At 49.3% G+C, this 21,124-nt stretch overlaps 1 protein-coding gene across 1 annotated transcript in view; it reads right to left on the bottom strand.

Annotated features, from left to right (window-relative positions):
- The window catches only part of aplp2 (amyloid beta (A4) precursor-like protein 2), a 46,442-nt gene that overhangs the window by 19,068 nt on the left and 6,250 nt on the right, over positions 1-21,124 (bottom strand). Inside the window, exons 2-3 of the mRNA XM_084440038.1 lie at positions 1,665-1,838; positions 746-875 (exon numbers count right to left, since the gene is read on the bottom strand). Of these exons, the coding sequence (XP_084296164.1) occupies positions 746-875; positions 1,665-1,838 (304 nt within the window). The remainder of the gene's footprint in view (positions 1-745; positions 876-1,664; positions 1,839-21,124) is intronic.

Raw genomic sequence — 21,124 nt, 5'->3', positions numbered from 1 at the left:
AAGCGGCACAACTCAATCAACACAAGGTGACCAGGGGATAGGGAGGGAAGAGGGAAGGAGGGATAGAGAGAGAGAGGGGAAGGGAGAGCGGTACCAGGAAGTCCCATAACACATGCTTATCTAGGTCCCTCCTTCCCTACACAGCTCCACGGGCAGTGGTCTATGCGTAAGTGAGGGCAGAGAGGGACCCTGTCCCGGGGGGTGGGGGGGGTGGGGGCGCGTAACACCCACTACATTGGGGCTGATTACAGTGGAGGCTAGGCGGGGGCGAGGAGCGGATGACAGTACTAAAGCAGGCGGACCGCCCCCATTCACCAGCCTCCCCCACGCTGACCCTGTGCGTCTGCCGGAGTTTATTGCCACTGTCTGAGCGGGGAAATAAGATGGTGCTTTATTGCTCAACAAGCCGCTCCCCACAATGGCTTTTCCCCATGGCCATTCGTTGTGAGTGACATTAGCTGTCATCCGGGCTGGATCTGCTAAATCTGTAGCTCAAGGCCGGGATTAGTCAATTTAATCTGGTTCCAATATTGCTCTGTGTCACCTCTGCTTAAAGCTAAGATGGATCATAATCCACTCTATCTCTGTGCTGAGAAGACATCTATTTACATGCAGGCAGGACAATGGGACGGCCCTGATATGATGTGCAATTTGTAATTTGTCCTTTTCCTAACCTTTTGACAACCAGGTCAGAGCAAGCCTGACAGCTACAGTATCAGAGCAAAGGGGGGGGGGCGGGACTTACCTAAGCATTTGTAAGGCACCACGAGGTGGGCGTGGCCTTTGCACAGCTTCTTCTCCTTCTTGCACCAATTCTCAATCCTGATTGGCTGGTTGGCCTCCAACACGTTGGTGATCTGCAGCTCGGGGTACATCTGTGGGAGGAGCCAGAGAGCGCAAGTCAGGAAACAAGTGTGAGACAAAAGGAGAGGGGAAGAGTGTGAGACAGGGAGAGGGGAAGAGTGTGAGACAGGGAGAGGGGAAGAGTGTGAGACAGGGAGAGGGGAAGAGTGAGAGACAGGGAGAGGGGAAGAGTGTGAGACAGGGAGAGGGGAAGAGTGTGAGACAGGGAGAGGGGAAGAGTGTGAGACAGGGAGAGGGGAAGAGTGTGAGACAGGGAGAGGGGAAGAGTGTGAGACAGGGAGAGGGGAAGAGTGTGAGAGAGAATAAGAGGACAAGATAAACGGAGCTTCAGCAGCCTCCACTTATCCATGCTCTGCGCTTCCCCGATAACATCCGGCCGACCGTGAAATAGCATGCAATTTACAATCCCCTCAAATGTCATCTAAAAAGCCATCAATAAACTACAATCCAAGTCACAGGCGAGCCTCTCAAGATATCTGGGCTCTTTCAAAACTGCAAGGTAAGCCCCCCCCCCCGTTGATGGATGGCAGCAATATTCGCAGCGCGTCAAACGTTTGCAGACACCAGCAGACGCGCGGGGCGACGAGAGAGAAGGCGTCTCTGCCTGCACGGAGGGGGCGGGGCCGCAATCAGCGCTAGACTCGGACAGCGAATGGGAACGACAGTCACGGGGTCAGCCAACTGTAATAACAGAGGAATCCCCACTCTAATCATGGGTCCTTAAGTCGGGCCAGAAGTACCCCGCTAACAGCACCCCCCCCCAACCCCCCAATGGGATGGATGGTGTCCCTCTGTCTCACCTCCTGGCAGTACTGCAGAACGCCCTCCTTGGTTTCCAAGCAGCTCTTGGTTCCAGAGGGGTCGGGCTCCCAGCGTCCGGTCTGGATGTTGACGTGCATGTTGAGCTTCCCACAGAACATGGCCACCTGGGGCTCGGCCACGGCGAACCCTGCTCCCGCATTGGCTGCCAGCGCCTGGAGAGGAGAGAGAGGGAAGAGAGAGAGAGAGAGAGAGGTATCGGGGTCAATGCACCCACTCATTTACAGAGATTTAAAAAAAAAAAAATGGGAGTATTCTGTAGGCTGTCTGACCCGAGTCTGCCAGCTCCCTTATTCTTCTCATGAAGTCAGTTAGACCCATGCAGAGGTTTGGGAATAAGCAGTTTTATCACACAGTGCACGGAGGCCCACCTCATGGCTGAATTGCTTGTATAACCGTAAATGAGAAAGATGGAACAGCTTCAAAGGAGCCAGTCAACACTTGACAACTAATGACACTCAAAGCTGGGCTTAAAGAGCATTGAGTGCCCAGACCCAGACAGAAACAAATTCAATGTAACTTCGGTCTGGTGTTCTGAAGTGCGTGAAGGTCAGGGGAATAGAGGTTTGATTCGATTTGCACTTGTGGTTTTTCTTCTGTGTGCTCCAGTGCCCAGGGAGACGGAAAGAGAGAGAGAGAGAGGGGAGAGAGAGAGAGAGAGAGGGAGAGAGAGAGAGAGAGAGATGCGTCTGTGTGTTTGAGAGAGAGTTAGAGAAAGAGGGAGAGACAGACGGAGAGACACTCTGTCATGCCTCACAAGACAGGAAACTATTCCTGATCCTAGAGCAGCTTGACCAGCCCCAACAGAGACAGGCGAGTGATCATCTACTCCTGATGACTCGCGATCCGCTGGGCAGGTTTTATTACCCATATTATACAGACACAAGGCAATGCTGCTACAACGCTTTGTCTTGCTATATAATAACGGTGTAGGTCATATTCGGATAAAGGGATGATGATTTCTCATTGGAAATCCCCGTCTTTGTGTTATTGTCCACTGCTTGACCTCCCCCGGCCACTGGGAACCGCCCCCCCACCCCCCCTCTGTCCTTCCTGACTGCACTTCCCTTTTCCATATGCAGGAAGCCAGAACACCCAGTCCACTCTTCCCTGGCTGGATACTGGTCTACCCACACACACCACTGGACCCCAAACAGTCCACTGGACTACACCATGACTCAGGATTCAAGATTTCTTTTTTTTGTCACGTGTAATGTTAGTTACAGGGAAATGTTGCTGCCGGCTCCAAGATTATGCTCAATACAGATCAACTTTGATAAACAATTTACAAATTACAAATGACACTATAAGTACTGTACCATTTCTATACAGATAGGGGTAAGATAAGAGATGCCACACTATAACACTGTGCCACAAACAGTCCAGTCAGATTCTTCACTGGCTGGATACCGGCCTGCACAATGCCACAATAGACTCAAAATGGCTGTATAATCAGACGTCATAAGAGCTGAATTGTCTGAAGAATCGTCGTTTTCTTCCCTAGCATGACAGGTGGTCACCTGACCCCCGGGGGCGGCGCACCACCACCGGTGTATTAATTAATCAGGAAGCCCTGTGCTCTTAGCACGGCTAACTAGCTAGCTACCCACGGGGGACAGAGACTCAAGAAGTCGAATGGCTCCCGGTGACAGTCATGATGTCGCTCGGGCTGAGTAAACAGGCCAGGGCCCCGGAGAGGGGAGGGGCTGTGATGTTCGCCTGCAGCCCAGGGGACCTATCAGAGGAGAGGACTACTCTCCACAGCAGTCGGACAGACTAGAATCTGATTGACTGTGTGTGTGTGTGTGTGTGTGTGTGTGTGTGTGTGCGCGTATGTGTCTGTCTAGTCTCTCAGGCTGATAATAAGAGCAGAATGGAGCAAGTGAGGAAACAAAGGCCTGTGTAATCAGTAGCGGAGCTGTAGCGTGTGATGAGCCACAAACCACTGAGTTGCTGCCATACACACACACACACATAGGAACACACGGCAGAACAGCCTTGGCTTGATGCTCTGGAACTCTCCTCCCTTCCTTCTATCTGTCTCTCTCTCTCCCTCCCTCCCTCCCTCCCTCCCTCCCTCCCTCCCTTTGTCCCTGCTCTCTCTCCCTCTCCCTCTCCCTCTCCCTCTCTCTCTCTCTCTCTCAGCCTATGGCTGTGTATCTGTTCCGTTCTCCTCCCTCTCCCTTTGTGAGGTTAGCCCCGAGGGGAGGGAAGGAAAGAGACGCGGAGAGAGGGAGGAGGGAGAGATGGAGAATGGGGGAGGGAGAGAGAGGAGGAGTGGATCAACAATGCCGCACACCGCCGTCAGACTAACCAGCCCAGCCAGACTTAGGCTAGGCCGTATAAAAGCAGCCACTCGGTCGGAAAAAAACAAAAGGTGCCCCACAGGCCAGCACGGGGAGTGACAGGCTGCCTTAGCCTGACAAAGGCCGTTTCATTCTCTAACAGCAGCAGTGTGAGTAAACGGGTGAGGCAGTGTGGGGCAGGGCAGCGGGATGGCTAATGGCATTGCTTAAATCGGTAAAGTCACATGGCTGTGTACTCAGGACAGCAGGCCTACGGGGGGCAGTAGAGAGCCCGGTTCAGCGAGACACAGGGACACACAGCATCAGGGCCTCATTAACAGAGCTGATGAACTACGAGTGTTCCTCCCATCCCGTCCGTAGGGATGTCCGATGGCCCAGCTATGGGGAAGACGGGCCTCTGAACAGGCAAGCCCGGAACAAAGGGGGTTCTGTATGGAGCTGCCGGACTGGACACTCAACGGCCCTGACCTTAAAGCCTGTCACACACATGCGCGCACACACACGCACACGCGCACACACACACACACACACACACAGCAGATTACATACTCATATTATGATTCATTCATATAATTGGACAAGGATCAAACTCTCATCAATGAGTCAGTCTGAAATCTCGCATTCCGTGTGAGTGTGCACGCCTCCTCCAGCAGCTCCGTAAAAGTATGCAAGGAGGTCGGCCAACTTAAATGTCGCTCATGAGTCAGACAGAGGGAGAGAGGGAGGGAGGAGGAGGAGGTAGACAGTACAGAATTGGAGAGACAGGAATAGAGAGAGAGAGAGAGAGAGAGAGAGAGAGAGAGAGAGAGAGCTTGAATGAAAAGTACAATGGATTTGCCCAGCAGGGGATATACTGGTTTAGTTGTCAATTTGACATATTATTCTAAAATGAAAGCTGTCTGTAATGTGATAAAGAAATACAATGAGCAGGGTAAATGCAGCAGAAACATGGCTGCTCATAATAGCTGCTCCACACAAGCCTTGCGGGCTGAGACGCTCTATTTTCAGTTTTTACTGGCAAAGGAAGAGCTGTCTGCTCCCTTTCACACCACACTACGTAAAGTTTAAAACAACTGTTAAACTGGCGGAGCAAATGGTCACACACACCGCAGACACACACACACACACACACACACACACACACACACACACACACACACACACACACACACACACACACACACACACACACACACACACCATTCATTTGCTCTTTCTCTCATCTCCCTCTCACACACAAACATGGTTTATAGTCCTTTACCCCCTCTTACATAAAACACTGTAAAACACCCCCCAGGTCTCTCTCACGCAACAGCAGATGGAATACCGTCTCTCCTACACAAACACACAGCTATTTTCCCTCTCTGGTGTTGAAACGGACAAACATACCTTATAGGTCTGGCTTTCTAATTCCTTGCTTAAAACACAGACACATTATTGTTTTATAACAGGCCTACTGTATCTTGCGTTGTCAAACACACACAAACACGCATGCAAACACACACACACACACACACACACACACACACACACACACACACATACATTGGGTTTGGCATTATCTCCTGGGCCCAGTATGGGTCAGTTATTACATCCCCTCCCTCATGGTGTCTGGATAAAGTCCAAAGCAGCTAATCCCCATATGTATGTGTGTGTGTGTGTATGTGTGTGTGTGTTTGTGTGTGTGTGTGTATGTGTGTGTGTGTGTATGTGTGTGTGTGTGTGTGTGTGTGTGTGTATGTGTGTGTGTGTGTGTGTGTGTGTATGTGTGTGTGTGTGTGTGTGTGTGTGTGTGTGTGTGTGGCCTCAGGTGTACCGCACAGGATAGCACGATCTGCACAGTGTGCATCCAGGACACACACAGAGAGAACTGTGGGGAGAGGGAGGTTAACTAGGGATATAGTGTTTACATGGTGTTCCAGAGATGCGCACGCACGCACGCGCACGCACACACACACACACACACACACACACACACACACACACACACACACACACACACACACACACACACACACACACACACACACACACACACACATAAACCTCTAAACCAGTGGTTCTTAACCTTGTTGGAGGTACTGAACCCCACCAGTTCCATATGCGCATTCACCGAACCCTTCTTAATTGGAAAAATAAAATATGATTTTTTCAAATTCAAAACATACTGTAGGTATATATTTTACTGGTGCACAAAATGAACCGTGCATCAACATCACTGTGTTCAAAGAACAAAACCATCAAAACATGATTTTCACACAAAAACAAAAGCATAATAATGAATATTTACTGCAAATCAGTGTGACTTCTGCTGTTGCCTTTCAGAGACCAGTTCAGACCTTGGCAAGTGCCACTCTCATGTCATTTTCGCAACAAAGTCTGTTCCTTTCACAATCACACGACGTACCATCACGACAGTCACAAGTCGACTACTGAGCGCACCAAATTCCCTGCAGCACAGATAGGCCAAGCGATGTAGCGTGATCACCTGCAGCCAATGATGGCCAAGCGGGGCGTGTCATCACGAATCATATGAGTCGGGTGTGTGTCTTGACCTCCGCCGAACCCCTGAGACTGACTCACCGAACCCCTGGGGTTCGATCGAACCCAGGTTAAGAACCACTGCTCTAAACAAACCGAAACATACTGTTCACCGAATTCTCTTAAAAATCAAATCTCTTGTGAAGTGGCAGAGGTTAAAGAGGTATAAGACACAGTTTTCAATACTGTTGACAAAACAGACAGTTTTTCCAGAGGTCAAAGTATTGCTCTTATCTGTAAGCTAATGTGTCTGATGCTTGACTATGCTATCACACCATCATTCAAATATTAACATGTCAGCTGTCAGACTTCAGTCTTACAGCAGGCCTTAGTGGCTGGAGGCCAAGGAGGTGAGTGCTGGATAAGAGATCTATGTCGCTATTGTTGTGTCCCCATAAAAACGCTCCGGGACCAGCCTTGACTCCTGGGTTCCCAGCATGCTTAGTGTCCATGTGACCCTCTAAGGAATGCCTAGCATGGTTAAGCCCCCTAATCCCTCCCTGTGGTGGCTTAATACTTAAACAAGATATGCCTTGGTGAGAGAGCCCGGTGATGGGAACACACACACACACAAACACACACAGATGCATACGCACACACACACACACACACACACACACACACACACACACACACACACACACACACACACACACAAACACACACACACACACACACCACTTGTTGAGCATGACTGTAATGTGACAAGTAGGTGTGATTTCAACAGGAAGTGGATCCTGTGGGTGGGCCAATGAAAGCAATAGTAACCAGCTGAAATAAGGGAGAGGACAGATGGGGAGAGACACACGGGAACAGAACGACCCCAGCACTGCCCTCAAAAGGGTAGAATGTGAAACCACACTAATAAAATGTAGCAAGACATGGTGTTCTTGGGACAAAAGGGCACTTCCCCACTGCAATGCAAATGAGGTGCAGCGGCTGAAATGGCCCTTTGTCTTGTGATGGTCATTTCCAGGAAGGGAAGAGGTCTCGCTACTTGACTGGGCCACTACCAGATGAGTCATCAACTTCCAAACCCACGACCAACTTAGTCACACTAGGGAGAGTCTGCTTTCATTCTGATTGACAGTGACCACGGCGACAGATGCACAATAACTGTTTACTGGAAGTTAATAGGAAGATGATCATTCACACAGAATAATACATTAAATCTGTCTCTATCTGTCCTCTAAACTAACTGGGACAATGTCACAAGAACAGGGTCTCATTGATAGAAAGGTTTGTGTGTGTTTGTGTGTTGCGTGTGTGTACATTGAAAAAGGTGATCAGGGAACATACCCGAGGGACAGCTGAACTGAGTGTGCGTGTGTGTGTGTGTGTGTGTGTGTTCTCACCAGTCACCTCCAAGAGGCTTGTTAAACTCAGATCAGTCATACCCCGGCAGGTCTGGACCGCCCTGTCTGCTGCGCACGTCCATCGCAGGGGAGTGGAAAAGTACCGCCATCACACACGCTGCCTGGCCCACCATGGAGCCAGAGCCCCAGCACACAACCTGACAGCATTACAGTTGCGCCACCTCAAAAATATTTACACAATCAGTCGAATTTAGTTTGTGGTGGCAAACACAGATTAACCCAGAAGGAAGCTGTGTTCAGGATTATAGTGTGTGTGTGTGTGTGTGTGTGTGTGTGTGTGTGTGTGTGTGTGTGTGTGTGTGTGTGTGTGTGTGTGTGTGTGTGTGCGTCAGCGGGAGATAACCTGGCTGTCCTCCAGCATGGATGGTGCAGACGTGAATGAGGAGTTGCTCAAATGCCCTGTCACTATGGAAACCTTCTACAAAAGCATCTCAGCTATTCACAGAGAATAACAGTGGAGGCAGAGGAAGAAAGAGAGAGAGGGGTGAGAGATAGGAGAGCAGGAGGAGGAGGGGGGAGGGGGGAGGGGGGTGTTGTAGCAAAGAGGAGAGAGAGAGAGAGAGAGAGAGAGAAAGAAAGAGGAGAGTGTCAGAGTGGCTTGAGAGGAGGGAGGGAGACAGAGGGCGAGAAGAAAACATGAGAAATGAGGGAGACAGAGAAAGATGGAGGCTCGGGGGGGGTGGAGGCGAAAAGAGAGGAGAGCGGCAGAGAGAGACAAGAAATGAGAAATGAGGGGAGGGAGGAGGTGCTGAGCATGGATGATGTCTGTGAGAACGGCCCGGACGACGACACTCTCACAATAATGGCAGCGCTCCCGAAGCCCTCTGTGCTGCGCTCAGCTACACTATGTCCTTGTGTACCAGCACAATGTGACCCTCCATGCGCGCGCACACGCACACGCACACACACACACACACACACACACACACACACACACACACACACACACACACACAAACATACAGCCCTGGGCACAGCCCTGTCACAAAGACACTGTCACATCATGGCACTGAAACATGGGAGTGTAGTTGAAGTAAACAACACACACGGTTAACAAGGAAGGTACTTCCCACCCCCATGACATTGTCTTTTCACTGGAGTGAAGGACTATCTGGACTATTTATATGAAATATGCTCTGTTCGGTGGCCAGTGGGGTCCTGTCCTCTGGGACTGCACTGGCCAACGAAAGGGAGAGGGGCCCCAGCGTGCCACGGGAGAGGGCCTCGTTGGGCACGCTCGGCCCTGCCAACGCGTGACATCACTGGGCAGAGGTCACTCTCTTTCCGCTGCGGCCTCTCTGGCTAGCAGCTGCACAGTCAGACATTTTCCAAGCCCACCACAATGAGAGTCTGAACACCGCTCCGCTGTCTGTCCGGCTGCCGGTCAGCCTGTGTCCGTGTGACACCGGCGCTCTGTCTGACTAAAAGGCACGCGGGACTCAGAGGCTTGCTGCAACAGCTTCCACTCTCCCGTACCGAGCTGTCCCCGAGCCCGTCTGGATGCACTCAGACAGATGCCTGGGCCTGATGGCAGCCAGGAGGATGGTAGCAGGAACCACTGTGGTGTCTTGTTTTCTGCTTTTTCTCTTTTTTTTCAGAGGGGGAGATGGAGAGAGAGAGAGAGAGAGAGAGAGAGAGAGAGAGAGAGAGAGAGAGAGAGAGAGAGAGAGAGAGAGAGAGAGTGAGTGATGCCAGTGAAGCGAGTAGAGCAGAACAGAGAGTAGCAGAACATGATGGACCGGAGAACCGTTTCCCCCCACGGCTCTTCTTGACACAGATTTGAGAGCGAGCGCAGACACAGAGGCTTCCTCTCCCCGGATTACTACCCAGCACTACCCCCTTCTACCAACCCCCGACCCCCCCACCTCATCTCTGACACCCACCCGCAGGGATCCCTTCCCTACCATCATAATATTGCATTTGGGTCCTCCTGCCTCTCTCTGTAGATGGGTTTGATATGGAGCAGATTGCTTTCTAACTGACTGAAGGGAAGGAGACAGCAGAGAGGGAGGAGGGAGGAGGGAGGAGGGAGGAGGGAGAAGGGAGAAGGGAGGAGGGAGGAGGGAGCAACTTCACTCTGATTCATCTCCCTGTCTGCCATTTGCAGGGTATGCGGAGTCCTTTAGAAGGCACCTGACAAGGGCGGGAGCAGGCTCGTTAGTGCAATCGCTGTCAAGAGCAATGGAGAGAGGGAAGAGAGAGAATAGAAAAATAGATGGAAAGGATATTACAGAGAGCAATAGAGCCCTGGGGGCGGGGGGTGGAGGTGAGGATGCCTGTTCGACAAAATATCTTTTCTGTTTTTCGCCCGTCTCTACTGCGGTATCTTTCATTTGACTATCCGTGCTCCTCTGCGTGTTCGTGATACTCCCACGCTGCCTTGTTAATAGGAGCAACAGGTTGTAACAACAACATGGAATTAAATCATTAAAAAAAACATGGCTCCATAAATGGTTATTGCCACCTAACAGATAGAGACCTATAAAGTGCTTCATTAGAGAAGTGTTTTATAAATTATAATAAATTAGGCTAAAAAAAGGTTGTAAATCTTTCTCTCTCTCATTTTTTCCAACTGTAATAAATTAAAAAGGATCACTATCAATACTGAATGAGAACCATGCATGTGTGCTATGGCCTCTGCTTTTGACTAACACTTACGGTGCCAAACGGGGCTGAATTAATAAAGAGAGAAATTATTGATAAGTGGTATGTAGGTAAACAGACCATAATTACACCCAGGCCTTCACTGAGTTTCTTGTTCAGTTGGTGTTTAAGATACACAGGTGCCTCGTTGCATAAATGAAGAGACATTAGGGTGATAAAACAATTTCTTCTGGGAACAAGACAATTGGTTGTCAGTTTGTGCTAATGACTTGACTCAATCTATTTTCAAATAAATCTTGACTATGTCTTCCCTAGTCCTGTCAATGACTTGTACAGCCCACATTTCTGCCAAGCACTAGCAGCTCTCTGCATGAAAAAACCCTTCAATTTCCTGTTTCGTTTCATCTCCTACCACCTCGGAGGTGAATCAACTCAACCCCCTCGGAATAACCCTCTCTCTGTACTCTCTCTCCCGGGCCATGTGAGTGGTCGATCCCCTCAGCCCGCTGTATCCGGGCTTACAGCCCATGCACGTGGCCCTGAGCGGATTACATTCCTGACATCACCACGCCAGATGTTTCCGACTCAAATAGATGCATTGGCAATCCCGGTGCCGCGGCGCTAGCCTTAACTTAAACACACCTTCGTTACAATTGACCCCCCTCGGACAAGCCCTGCTGCCCTCTGCTCGGCCCTCGTGTGCCTCCTCTTCTCCGTGACGTCCTTCGTTGGCTCTTTACGGAGCCTCTCAGCTGGCCCTCTCTCGCCCTTTTTTCCTCACTTCCTCCTTTCTCTCTCCTCCGCTAGGCTCTCTCCCTCCCCATGCGTTGTCTGTTCCCGCCTGCCTCTTTGTGTTGCAGGCCGACTCAGTGATCAAAGAGCCGATGAGCCATCGGCCGTAACGTACACATTAGCATGATTAAGCTGGTCATTGCCCGCCCATTTCTTAAAAGGCTCTCTCTGGCTAACGAAGTGGCAGATGGATGGGCTGTGTTTGCAGTGTGAATGTGTGTATGTTTGTGTGTGCGAGAGAGAGAGAGAGAGAGAGAGAGAGAGAGAGAGAGAGGAAGTGTTTGTGAGGTTAATCTTACCAAGACAGAGAATAGAATCAAGGTGGGCGGGTGTTTCTGACACACAGCTGGTATTTCGGCCTGGTAAGGGGATGTGAGATGGCTGGGGCCCATTGGAGCGAGGGTTGGGGGGTTAATGGGGGATAGGCTGGGCTCTGGCAGCAGCTACACAAGAGATTTAGGGCTTAGCCAACCGGGTTTGTTTGGAGCGCGAGTTTTTCAGAGGGCTGCATTCTGTGGCCGCTGCCTGTTTCCCACATTGTGTTGCCCTCTCAGCAGTTTAGATGAGGCGGATTAGACACAGGAGTGTCCCGTCTGCCGGAGAGCACGGCCACTTAATCTCTGTACTAAGGAGAGGGATTTGTGAGAAATGGCCGTGCGTGCACTTCACGCTCTCGCTCTCTCCCCCTCCGTAAACCTAGTTTTTTCCTACAGTGATGCGGCATCCCAGCCATTCCTCCTCCGCCTACTCCCTCATTGGCTGCCCCCGTCCTCATCGGCATGCTGGTACATGCGGCCCCCCAAACCCCCCCACAGGGATTCAGGCCCGGACTGTTGGGGGGGGGGGGGGGCTGGGGATGGCGGGAACGGGGATGTTGTTGGCAGGCGTGTCAACAAAGGAGGAACCGTAAGACGGTACCCCAACACCGCCCCACCACTGCCCCAACACCGCCCCACCACCGCCCCACCACCGCCCCAACACCGCCCCACCACTGCCCCAACACCGCCCCACCACCGCCTCACCACCGATGTCTCTCTCCTCTCTCAGCACCACAGCCAGCTGCTGGACTCGCCGATTAATGACCAACCTGAGCAGATCATTGTTGAGCGAGCAAAAGAGGGGCAGAGAGAGAGAGAGAGAGGGAGAGAGGGAGGGAAGGAGGAAGAGAGAGGCAGGGAGAGAGAGAGAGGGAGGGAGGGAGGAAGAGAGAGGCAGGGAGAGAGAGAGAGGGAGGGAGGGAGAGAGGAAGAGAGAGGCAGGGAGAGAGAGAGAGGGAGGGAGGGAGGAAGAGAAGGGGGAGGGGGCAAGAGTAATGGAGGGAGAGTGAGGGTGGGGGAAGGTATTGGTATGTACCCTTTGTAAATAGACACAAGCCAAATAAATGTATGGTTTATTTGGAAATGTTCAGTGAGTTGGAGGGAGAGATTTGGTCAGTGAAGGCTCTTGCGTCTGGATCAGAGTGGCTGGTAGAAGGGAGCGCTCGGCGACATTGAGACCAGTGTGTGGGGGGGCGACTCTCAAGGACAGCACGGAAATATCACATTCATTCACCAGACAGCCATGAGATATGAGAGTGGCCGAGGCCACACGCCAACAGGAGGTTGCTTATCCGACTGGGATTCTGCCGGATATCAGGGGCAACTGCAAATATAGTCTCTTATCAGGCCTGACTCAGGGCAGACTACACACAGAGAGGTTTAATGGGAGGGATGGAGACAGAGAGAGAGAGAAAAGTGGAGCAGAGTGACTCGTCAGACATCCAGACACTTAAGCCAGCAGCCAGCCCTGCCCCAGACTACGCTGTGTTCCAGTTGCCTGGGAAGTAGGAATTTCGAGCTGGGAATGACGTCAAGCCCGAGTTGACCGCGTTCCAGAAACAACAAGGCGAAAACCCCACTTTAGCCTGATATTTGTTAGCAATACCCGTTCTAGCCAAGCTAGAAATGCCAGTTCATAACAATGCACTATCTGGTATTTTGTGCATACAAACACCATAGCAATAGGTCCACAGATAGAAGGTGGACAGTAGGCTACTGTGTATACAGTACGACTGATTTAATGAGATACAAATAAGCAGGGGAGGGTGGGATATTTCCATGCAAATTTATGCAGAAGCTCCAAATTTGGTCCAGATGTAGGCCAGGGCATGCTCGCCCACGCCGGCTGGGAGATGGGATTAGAGCATGGAGTGTTCTGTTGTCTGGTTCTCCAACAGCCTGTTTGGCCAGTTACAGTGCTGTCCCTGCGGTCCCAGCACCTTCACCCAGGTGTGCTTCTGCCCCCTTATCTCCAACAGAGCAGGTGTAGGAGGAAGCTAACCACGCACGCACACGCACGCACACACGCACGCGCACACACACACTTGTAAGGTCTGATTCTGGCTCCTCTCGATCTCCTCTGTGAAGACTTCTGTCAAGGGAATAGGTGATTTTTGGGATAGTGGCAATATTGGTAATGTGCAAATTAGAGTGCTCTAGATACTGTAGATTCAATCATGAATTGGAATGTTCCAAATGTTTCTAATACCAGAAAAAGCGTAAATTACCCATTTTTGGGTAACCGCCATCTTGGAAATATGCAAATTAGGGGTCCAGACACACCCAATCGTAAAAATATGTATCTAATGGTCAAGAAACATAAAACAGACACTAAATTTGCATTTGTAGCTCATGTGGTTCAAAGGTTATAGCCAAACCCCTTTTCAGACGGTGGCCATATTGGATTTGGCTGCCTTGTCGACCCCGGGAGCATGCCCTGGGCTACATCTGGGCCAAATTTGGTGCTTTTGTACGAATTTGCACAAACTTAGTTCACACCTAGAGGTCCATTTTTCTGATTTGAATGAATGCGAGGATTATACATTGTTTCAATTTTCCAACTGTTCCGGTTTGCGTTCATAAAGGCCAATACTCAAACAATTGTGAACAAAAGTCATGTGGATGGAAATGCCGATCGATTATCGGTCATACATTTGGTGGTAAAAAGGCAACCAATTTGCACAATTTCTACCAGGATATCATAGCCTTCTGTATGGTAGCCCACATTATGGAGCATTATGGTGTTTATGGTGTTATTTTTGTGCCAAAATTCCATGCCCTTGAAGGGATATTTTGAGCGCACAAAGATGTTTCGCACACGCATGCAAATAATTATTAATTTTGAGCAAAGGAAAGTCATCAAGGAAACCGTTGAGGCGCGGAGCAGCCATCTTGAGTGGTCGTGTCAGGTCGGGGTAGGTGAGGTTCCCCCGAGATTCCAAGGTGGAAATCCCAGTTCCCAGTTCCATTTCTGTCTGGGAATCTCGAGGTAACTGGGAACCCGAGGTAACTGGAACGCACCTTTATTCCTTAGCTGGCGCACACACACACACTGCCTGCTTCTCAGGATCTCCCGGGCTGAGGTTAAATGGACCGCTGCATGGTGCCCCCCCCCCCCGCACCCCCCCCCCCCATTGTTTTAGCAGACGAGGAGCAGCAAGGGGCACAGACACACACACACACACACCCAAATCACGCTTTAAAGGCAGGCCTGGAAGACAGGCAACACAAGGGGGGTCATCTCTGCCAGGGGTAAAATGATTAATGCAAAGTGGATGATACACTTATCTGTCATTAAGCCCTGCTCTGCCTTCACTCTGCCTGGCTGAGAGAGGCCAGAGGGAATTCAATCAGACGAGGGAGGAATATTGCTCCAGTAGGACATGCAGAGGCCAGAAGCTCATCAGTTAAGTCTCTCTGGAGAACACACACACACGCGCACACACACACACACATACACACACACACACACACACACACACACACACACACACACACACACACACACACCCACACAGCACAGCACACAGCAGGGTTATAGTGGGGCAGGGTGTGTGTGTGTGTGTGTGTGTACATGCGTTTGTCTAGCGTGTGTGTGTGTGTGTGTGTGGGGGGGGGGGGTAGCCAGCCATGTCTTTCTGGAAGGGATCTGGAAGTCCAAAGCAACAGGATGCCTGCAAGCCTGACAAACCCCCTGCAACCTGTTATGACTGAGCCTGTATGTACGCATGTCTCCCCGTCAGTCTCTCCAGCCCTCAGTAGCAGTGCAGCAGCGCTAAATAGGTTTGTGAAACATAAGGATGGTATCTGATGAGACCTGTGGGTGGAGGTTGGCTGGAGATGCTGGCTGCTCGGAATGCACTATACTTAGCCGCTAACGATCAAATGGCTTTTAATGGGTTTGTCTCAAAACAGCCAACTATTTCAGATTTTTGCTTCAGGCTGTATTCAGATCTCATAAGACTAATGGAAAACTCGAGTGATCACAGCTTGATCAGTCTTTATCTTTGATCAAAAGGGGCTGATAGTGGTATGTGGGAGTGGCATTCAGGCGCTCGTGTTGTGCAATGAAAAACAACCTTCATATGCTCCCCGGGTCATTTGCATAATGGAAATGGTTCCTGAGGTTGGTGAGGCACGGCGATGGAAATTCACGCATGATGTCATCGCACGACATAATTAGCGCTCCAACTCCCGATGCGACGTCTTTCTCAGCCATGCGCGGTTTGTTGCTAGGATGATTTCCCACGGCCGCCAGCCTAGAGCTAAATGGTCTTTTAACAACTTCTCTGGCCAGATAGTGGTAATCTCCACGGTTCATTGGCAGCGATCTCTAAATGAGGGAAATATTACATGAATAATTAGGGTCATCCTTGCCACTGTTGGGAGTACGGTGGGAGTACTAGGCTGGGATGTAGGCTACAGCTCAGCTACAGTAGCAGGCCGCCACCCTACCGCCCCCGAGACCTTGGCCAGGACGCGGTGCTGTTGCACATTTCACCGGGACAGGCTGAGGAACGGAGCGTTCTCTCCCTACTAGGCCAGGGGACGCACAGAGCTGGCGTGTCGTTCACACGAAAGCCTTTTCGGGAAAATATGTGCGCGGAGGAGAGCAGCGCGGGGGAGGTTAGGAAGTTGTCGAACTTGCTATCATGGAGATAATGTGTGTGTGTCTGTGTGTCTGTGTGCATTACGACAGCATGACCTTTTTTGCTCTCTTGCTTGCTGCCCCCCCTCCTCCGCCCCCATCTGTGTGGACTGTGGAGATGTGTCTCACCTCATCAATTTCCCTTCCCGCACACGTTTTTTTTTTTTAGATTGGGAAACTGATGGACTTTCAATGAGCTCTCCACTATCTATCTCACCCCTTCTTGACACTGAATTCACCCTCTCATTGCCTTCAGGTTCCTCCCTTATCATCTAGCGCCCTCTCACCTAGCCTATCTGTTCTGTGAGAGCGGGGTGGGGGAATGAGGAGCCTCTGCTACCCTTCATAGACGAATACCTCACATCCAATTAATTACAATGAGTCACTGCAGGTGCCGCTTGTAGCCACTGGAGCACGGCTAGAGGGGAAATTTCCATCTACAGTCTATTAAGGAAATAGAATAGAGCACCTTTAGAGTGTTAATGATGGCGCCCCAGAGGAGCTGGTATTCTCTCAGTGTCCCTTTACCTCTGCTCTGTCCCAGGTGTGATCCGGCAGTGCAGACGTTTGTCCTTTGCCACCTTCTCCTTGAGAAACTGCTGTATCAGACCGCACTCTACCAGGCCGTCACAGGGCTACTGTGGCAGCAGCTGCAGCACAGGTCTCTCTCTCTCTCTCTCTCTCTCTCTCTCTCTCTCTCTCTCTCTCTCTCTCTCTCTCTCTCTCTCTCTCTCTCTCTCTCTCTCTCTCTCTCTCTCTCTCTCAGGGGGTATAGTATTAGTGTGCTGCCTCTGTCGCTTACCATTCTGACATTTTCATTTCTCCCTCTCTCTCCCAAGAAAAAGGGAGAGACTAATAATGGACTGTATAAAAAGAAAAACAGGATGGAATCCCTGTCGCTCTTGGTTCCGGTCTGGTTGATACCATTTCCACTGCACAGGGTGGCGAGGGAGGGAGACAGAGAGGGAGAGAGAGAGCAGGAACAGAGGAAGGGAACAGGGCTAATGTGCTCTGTTTTCTCTGGCAGTGGATGGAACATTGTGCAGTGTTGCTCAGCAAAACAGAGCCCTACAGCAGGGACACCGCCTGCCAGCCAGCAAGCCCATCAAGCCTGTTCTGAATGGTGGCACACAGATAGCTCCTGGGAACGGCCAAGTCAAACAGAACTTCCATTGGTCTCAAATCACAAGTGTTTGCACAGAACACAAGCAAATGTCTGTCACTCCGACGATCATCCTCGGGCACGTATGCATGTGCCACACGACCCAAGTCGTAGAGCGTCAAACCGGTTCTAAACATAACCACTTTCCAAATAAGAGCCTGCAGAACAGACGTCATCCAGAGAAAACACACACACCCAAAGAATTAAACCAACAAACAGCTAGCAATAATGAGTGAGATTTGGAAACTGGCTCCGACTTCAATCTTCATGTTAGACAAGAAGAGAGAATTCAGTTGAGGATGGACAAAGGAAAGAAAAAGGAAAAAGCACCCTTGCATCATTTCTTCTAATTTCTTCATTTCACTTGCATGTAAGCAGAAGGAAACAACACCCTGTTCACAGCCAATCACGGCTCTCTGGTTCGTCTCTGCCATGATTCCTTCTCTTTTGGTGCAGCACTCAAAGAGAGGCAGACAAATCAGTGTGCCGAACCCGCCAGCGATGACTCATTGATCCTCCTAGACATACAGCATGTTGAAAGGGAAGGGCAACTCCAAAATACATGGTGATGGTTAGCTTTATCCTCTCCACATCATCTCCAACACCTTGAGACCACATTCTGTCTCTTATTCTGTATAGAAGAGACAAAGAAACGGGTCGTGTTTTTCCAGTGTTTTTTGTTTTCCCTCAATGTGTGGGAGTTTGTTGTCTACCACTGAATTTGGCAAATATTGTCCCACTCCTCTATCGAGTGAGTGATGTTATCCTCATACTCCCATTTCCACTTTATGTATAGTGTATTTTCCGGTTTAGCCTGCTGGAATCCACTATATAATACTTTTGAAGGCTTTGGAATTATAGGAATCAAATAATACTTTGAGGACACTTCCCTCGCGTATGTTGTGTTCAAAATATTGTTGCAGTTGAAGATACCTGTAAAAATGTTTACTTTTACATGTCTGGAAGCTCTTTAGTGTCCCGTTTTGTACAAATGTTGCATATGAGGACAGGCCACACCATCGTAAAGATCTTGCTGAGCCCTTCAAAACAATTTCACTACCTTGTTCCAATAATTCAGAGATGTGGTGAACCACGGGTTGCCTAAATAAGTCAAGTTGTCTATTGATTCCCTATCCCCCAAAAGAACTTGGACAGGGAGTTCTCTTGTCATTGCACATTCTATGTCGTTCCATCTGGATTTACTGTATATTCTGGGTCATCAGTACACCAGTGTTCTTGTCTGGGCCACATAGTAGTAGTCTCTTAAATTGGGCAGGGCCATACCCCTTTTCGACTTTGGTAACTGGAGGGTACTATATCTTATTCTTTGTTTACGTCCCTGCCAGATGGATCTAGAGATCGATTTGTCTCTTCTATGTACTGTCATGTGGGTATTTCTATAGGAAGGGACAGGAATAGATATAGCAGTCACGGTAGAACATTCATCTTAATCGATTGGACTCTAGAGCTCATACTTAGGAAGGGAATAAGATTCCATCTCAACAAATATGCCAAAATGTTTGTGATAAGGGGCTCATCGTTTTCTTTTATATAAATGTGTCATATCACTCGCAAGGAGTACACCAAGGTATTTCATTGTTTTGCCCCCCAGTCAAAACCATAATTCGCTGTGATAGATCTTGTGGGTGCTTAGTTGAATGTAAGGACCTCAGTTTTCTGTATATTTACTTTATAACCAGAGAAAGATCCAGAGATTTCAAGTACTGACATTAATTCAGGGAGGGACTGTGTGGGCTGCCTCAAATAGACTAGCACGTCATCCGCTAAGGAGGCAGTCTTCTGTTGGCCTCCCCCCACGTATATCCCTTTAATATCATTGTTCTGACTGATCCATTGACTGAGGGGCTCTATGAGTAAGGCAAACAAGAGTGGACTGATAGAGCAGCCTTGTCTGGTTCCACATTTAAAAATAAATGGTCTGGAAAGGTCTCCTCTGACCTTGATCCTTACTGAAGGTTTATCATATAATGCTTGTACAGTTTTAATTAGCCTGATGAAAACCAAGGCTATTCTTTACTTTGTAGAGGTACGTCCACCTGACTGAGTCGAATGCTTTTTCAGCATTCGGTCCTATAATAATGGATTCAACATCATTTTGAACATGTCTCATAATGTACGTTTAATACTGTCCTGAGTCTGCCTCTGCCTGATAAAACCAGCTTGATTCATGTGAATAATCTCTGGCATGATTCTATCTATTCTTCTAGCTAAGATGGTTGAGAGCGGTTTGTAATCTACATTTAGAACACTAATTGCTATATAATTCCCACAGTCTGTTTTGTACTTACCCTCCTTTGGTATAACTGAAATACTAGCTACTCTCCATGGATCTCTCCCTAAAAGCAGCAAGCCATATTGGAGTCAGTGACTCTTTAAGGGTTTTGTGCCATTCAGAGTTAAAACCATCCATACCTGGAGATGTATTTGTCTTCAGCTTGGCAATTGCTATGTTAAACTTCTCATCAGTTATTTCTGATATTAATTTCACATTTTGCTCCTCAGTAATTTGGGGCAGGTTTAAAAATCCACTTGGGAGTCATTGTCCAATAGTTTCTGGGAATACAGTTTCTTATAAAATAACATAAAGCTTATATGAATGTCTCCTATTCTGTGTTAATTACAATGAGTCACTGCAGGTGCCGCTTGTAGCCACTGGAGCACGGCTAGAGGGGAAATTTCCATCTACAGTCTATTAAGGAAATAGAATAGAATTAATGATGGCGCCCCAGAGGAGCTGGTATTCTCTCAGTGTCCCTTTACCTCTGCTCTGTCCCAGGTGCGATCAATGTCTAATAGTTTCTGGGAATACAGTTTCTTATAAAATAACACAAAGCTTATATGAATGTCTCCTATTCTGTGTCTGTGTGTGTATTCAGTTTAGTTTGGGGATTGCGGGTCTTATAAATAGCGCTATCGGCCTGTTGTTTCCATAATTTATATGCTAATAATTTTGAAAATGTACCCCCCACTTCATAATACCTTTATATTATTTAGATATATTTAAATTATATACAATACTAGGCCGTTATTGTAAATAATAAGAGTTGCTCTTAATTAACTTGCATAGTAAAATAAAGATTGATGATGATGACCTTTGCCTAGTAGCGGTAGCAGATAGCGAAGCAGGTTGTGACGCCTTAAGAACGGTGTCCCCCAGGGATCTGTCCTGACCCCCCTCCTTTATAAAATCTACCTACCACCTGCCGATAACAGTCTCGTATGCCTACGCACACGACCTTGCACTGGTGTACTCAGCTGGAGACTGGCAGCCCGCGGAGGAGACCTTGAGCCAGGACATGCAGACACTAGTATATCCATACCTCCGGAAATGGAGATTGAAGCTCAGCGAGGCAAAGACCTAAAGGTGTCGGCGGCCTTCCATCTTAACAACAAGGAAGCCGACACCTCGAGTCACTGCGCAAGAAGTTAACAGCTCGTGGGGCGTTGATGAAGCGACTGGTCCGATCAGGCGCCTGCGCAAAAACACTGCGTACGGCAGCCCTAGCCCTGGTCTACTCCACCAGTGAATACTGCGCACCAGCTTGGTGTCGCTGCCAGGAGCGTTTCTAGCTTATATGCCACCCTGGGCGAACCCCCCGCTACGGCGCCGCTCCCCGATGCTGACAGGCAATTCTGATTGACGTGCGATTTGTTGACTGGGTTTACTTCGCGGA

Source organism: Borostomias antarcticus (assembly GCF_949987555.1).
Source record: "Borostomias antarcticus genome assembly, chromosome: 1".
NCBI lineage: Eukaryota > Metazoa > Chordata > Actinopteri > Stomiiformes > Stomiidae > Borostomias > Borostomias antarcticus.
Note: the sequence above shows the minus strand (reverse complement) of the source record. Positions and strands in the feature narration are given on the sequence as shown.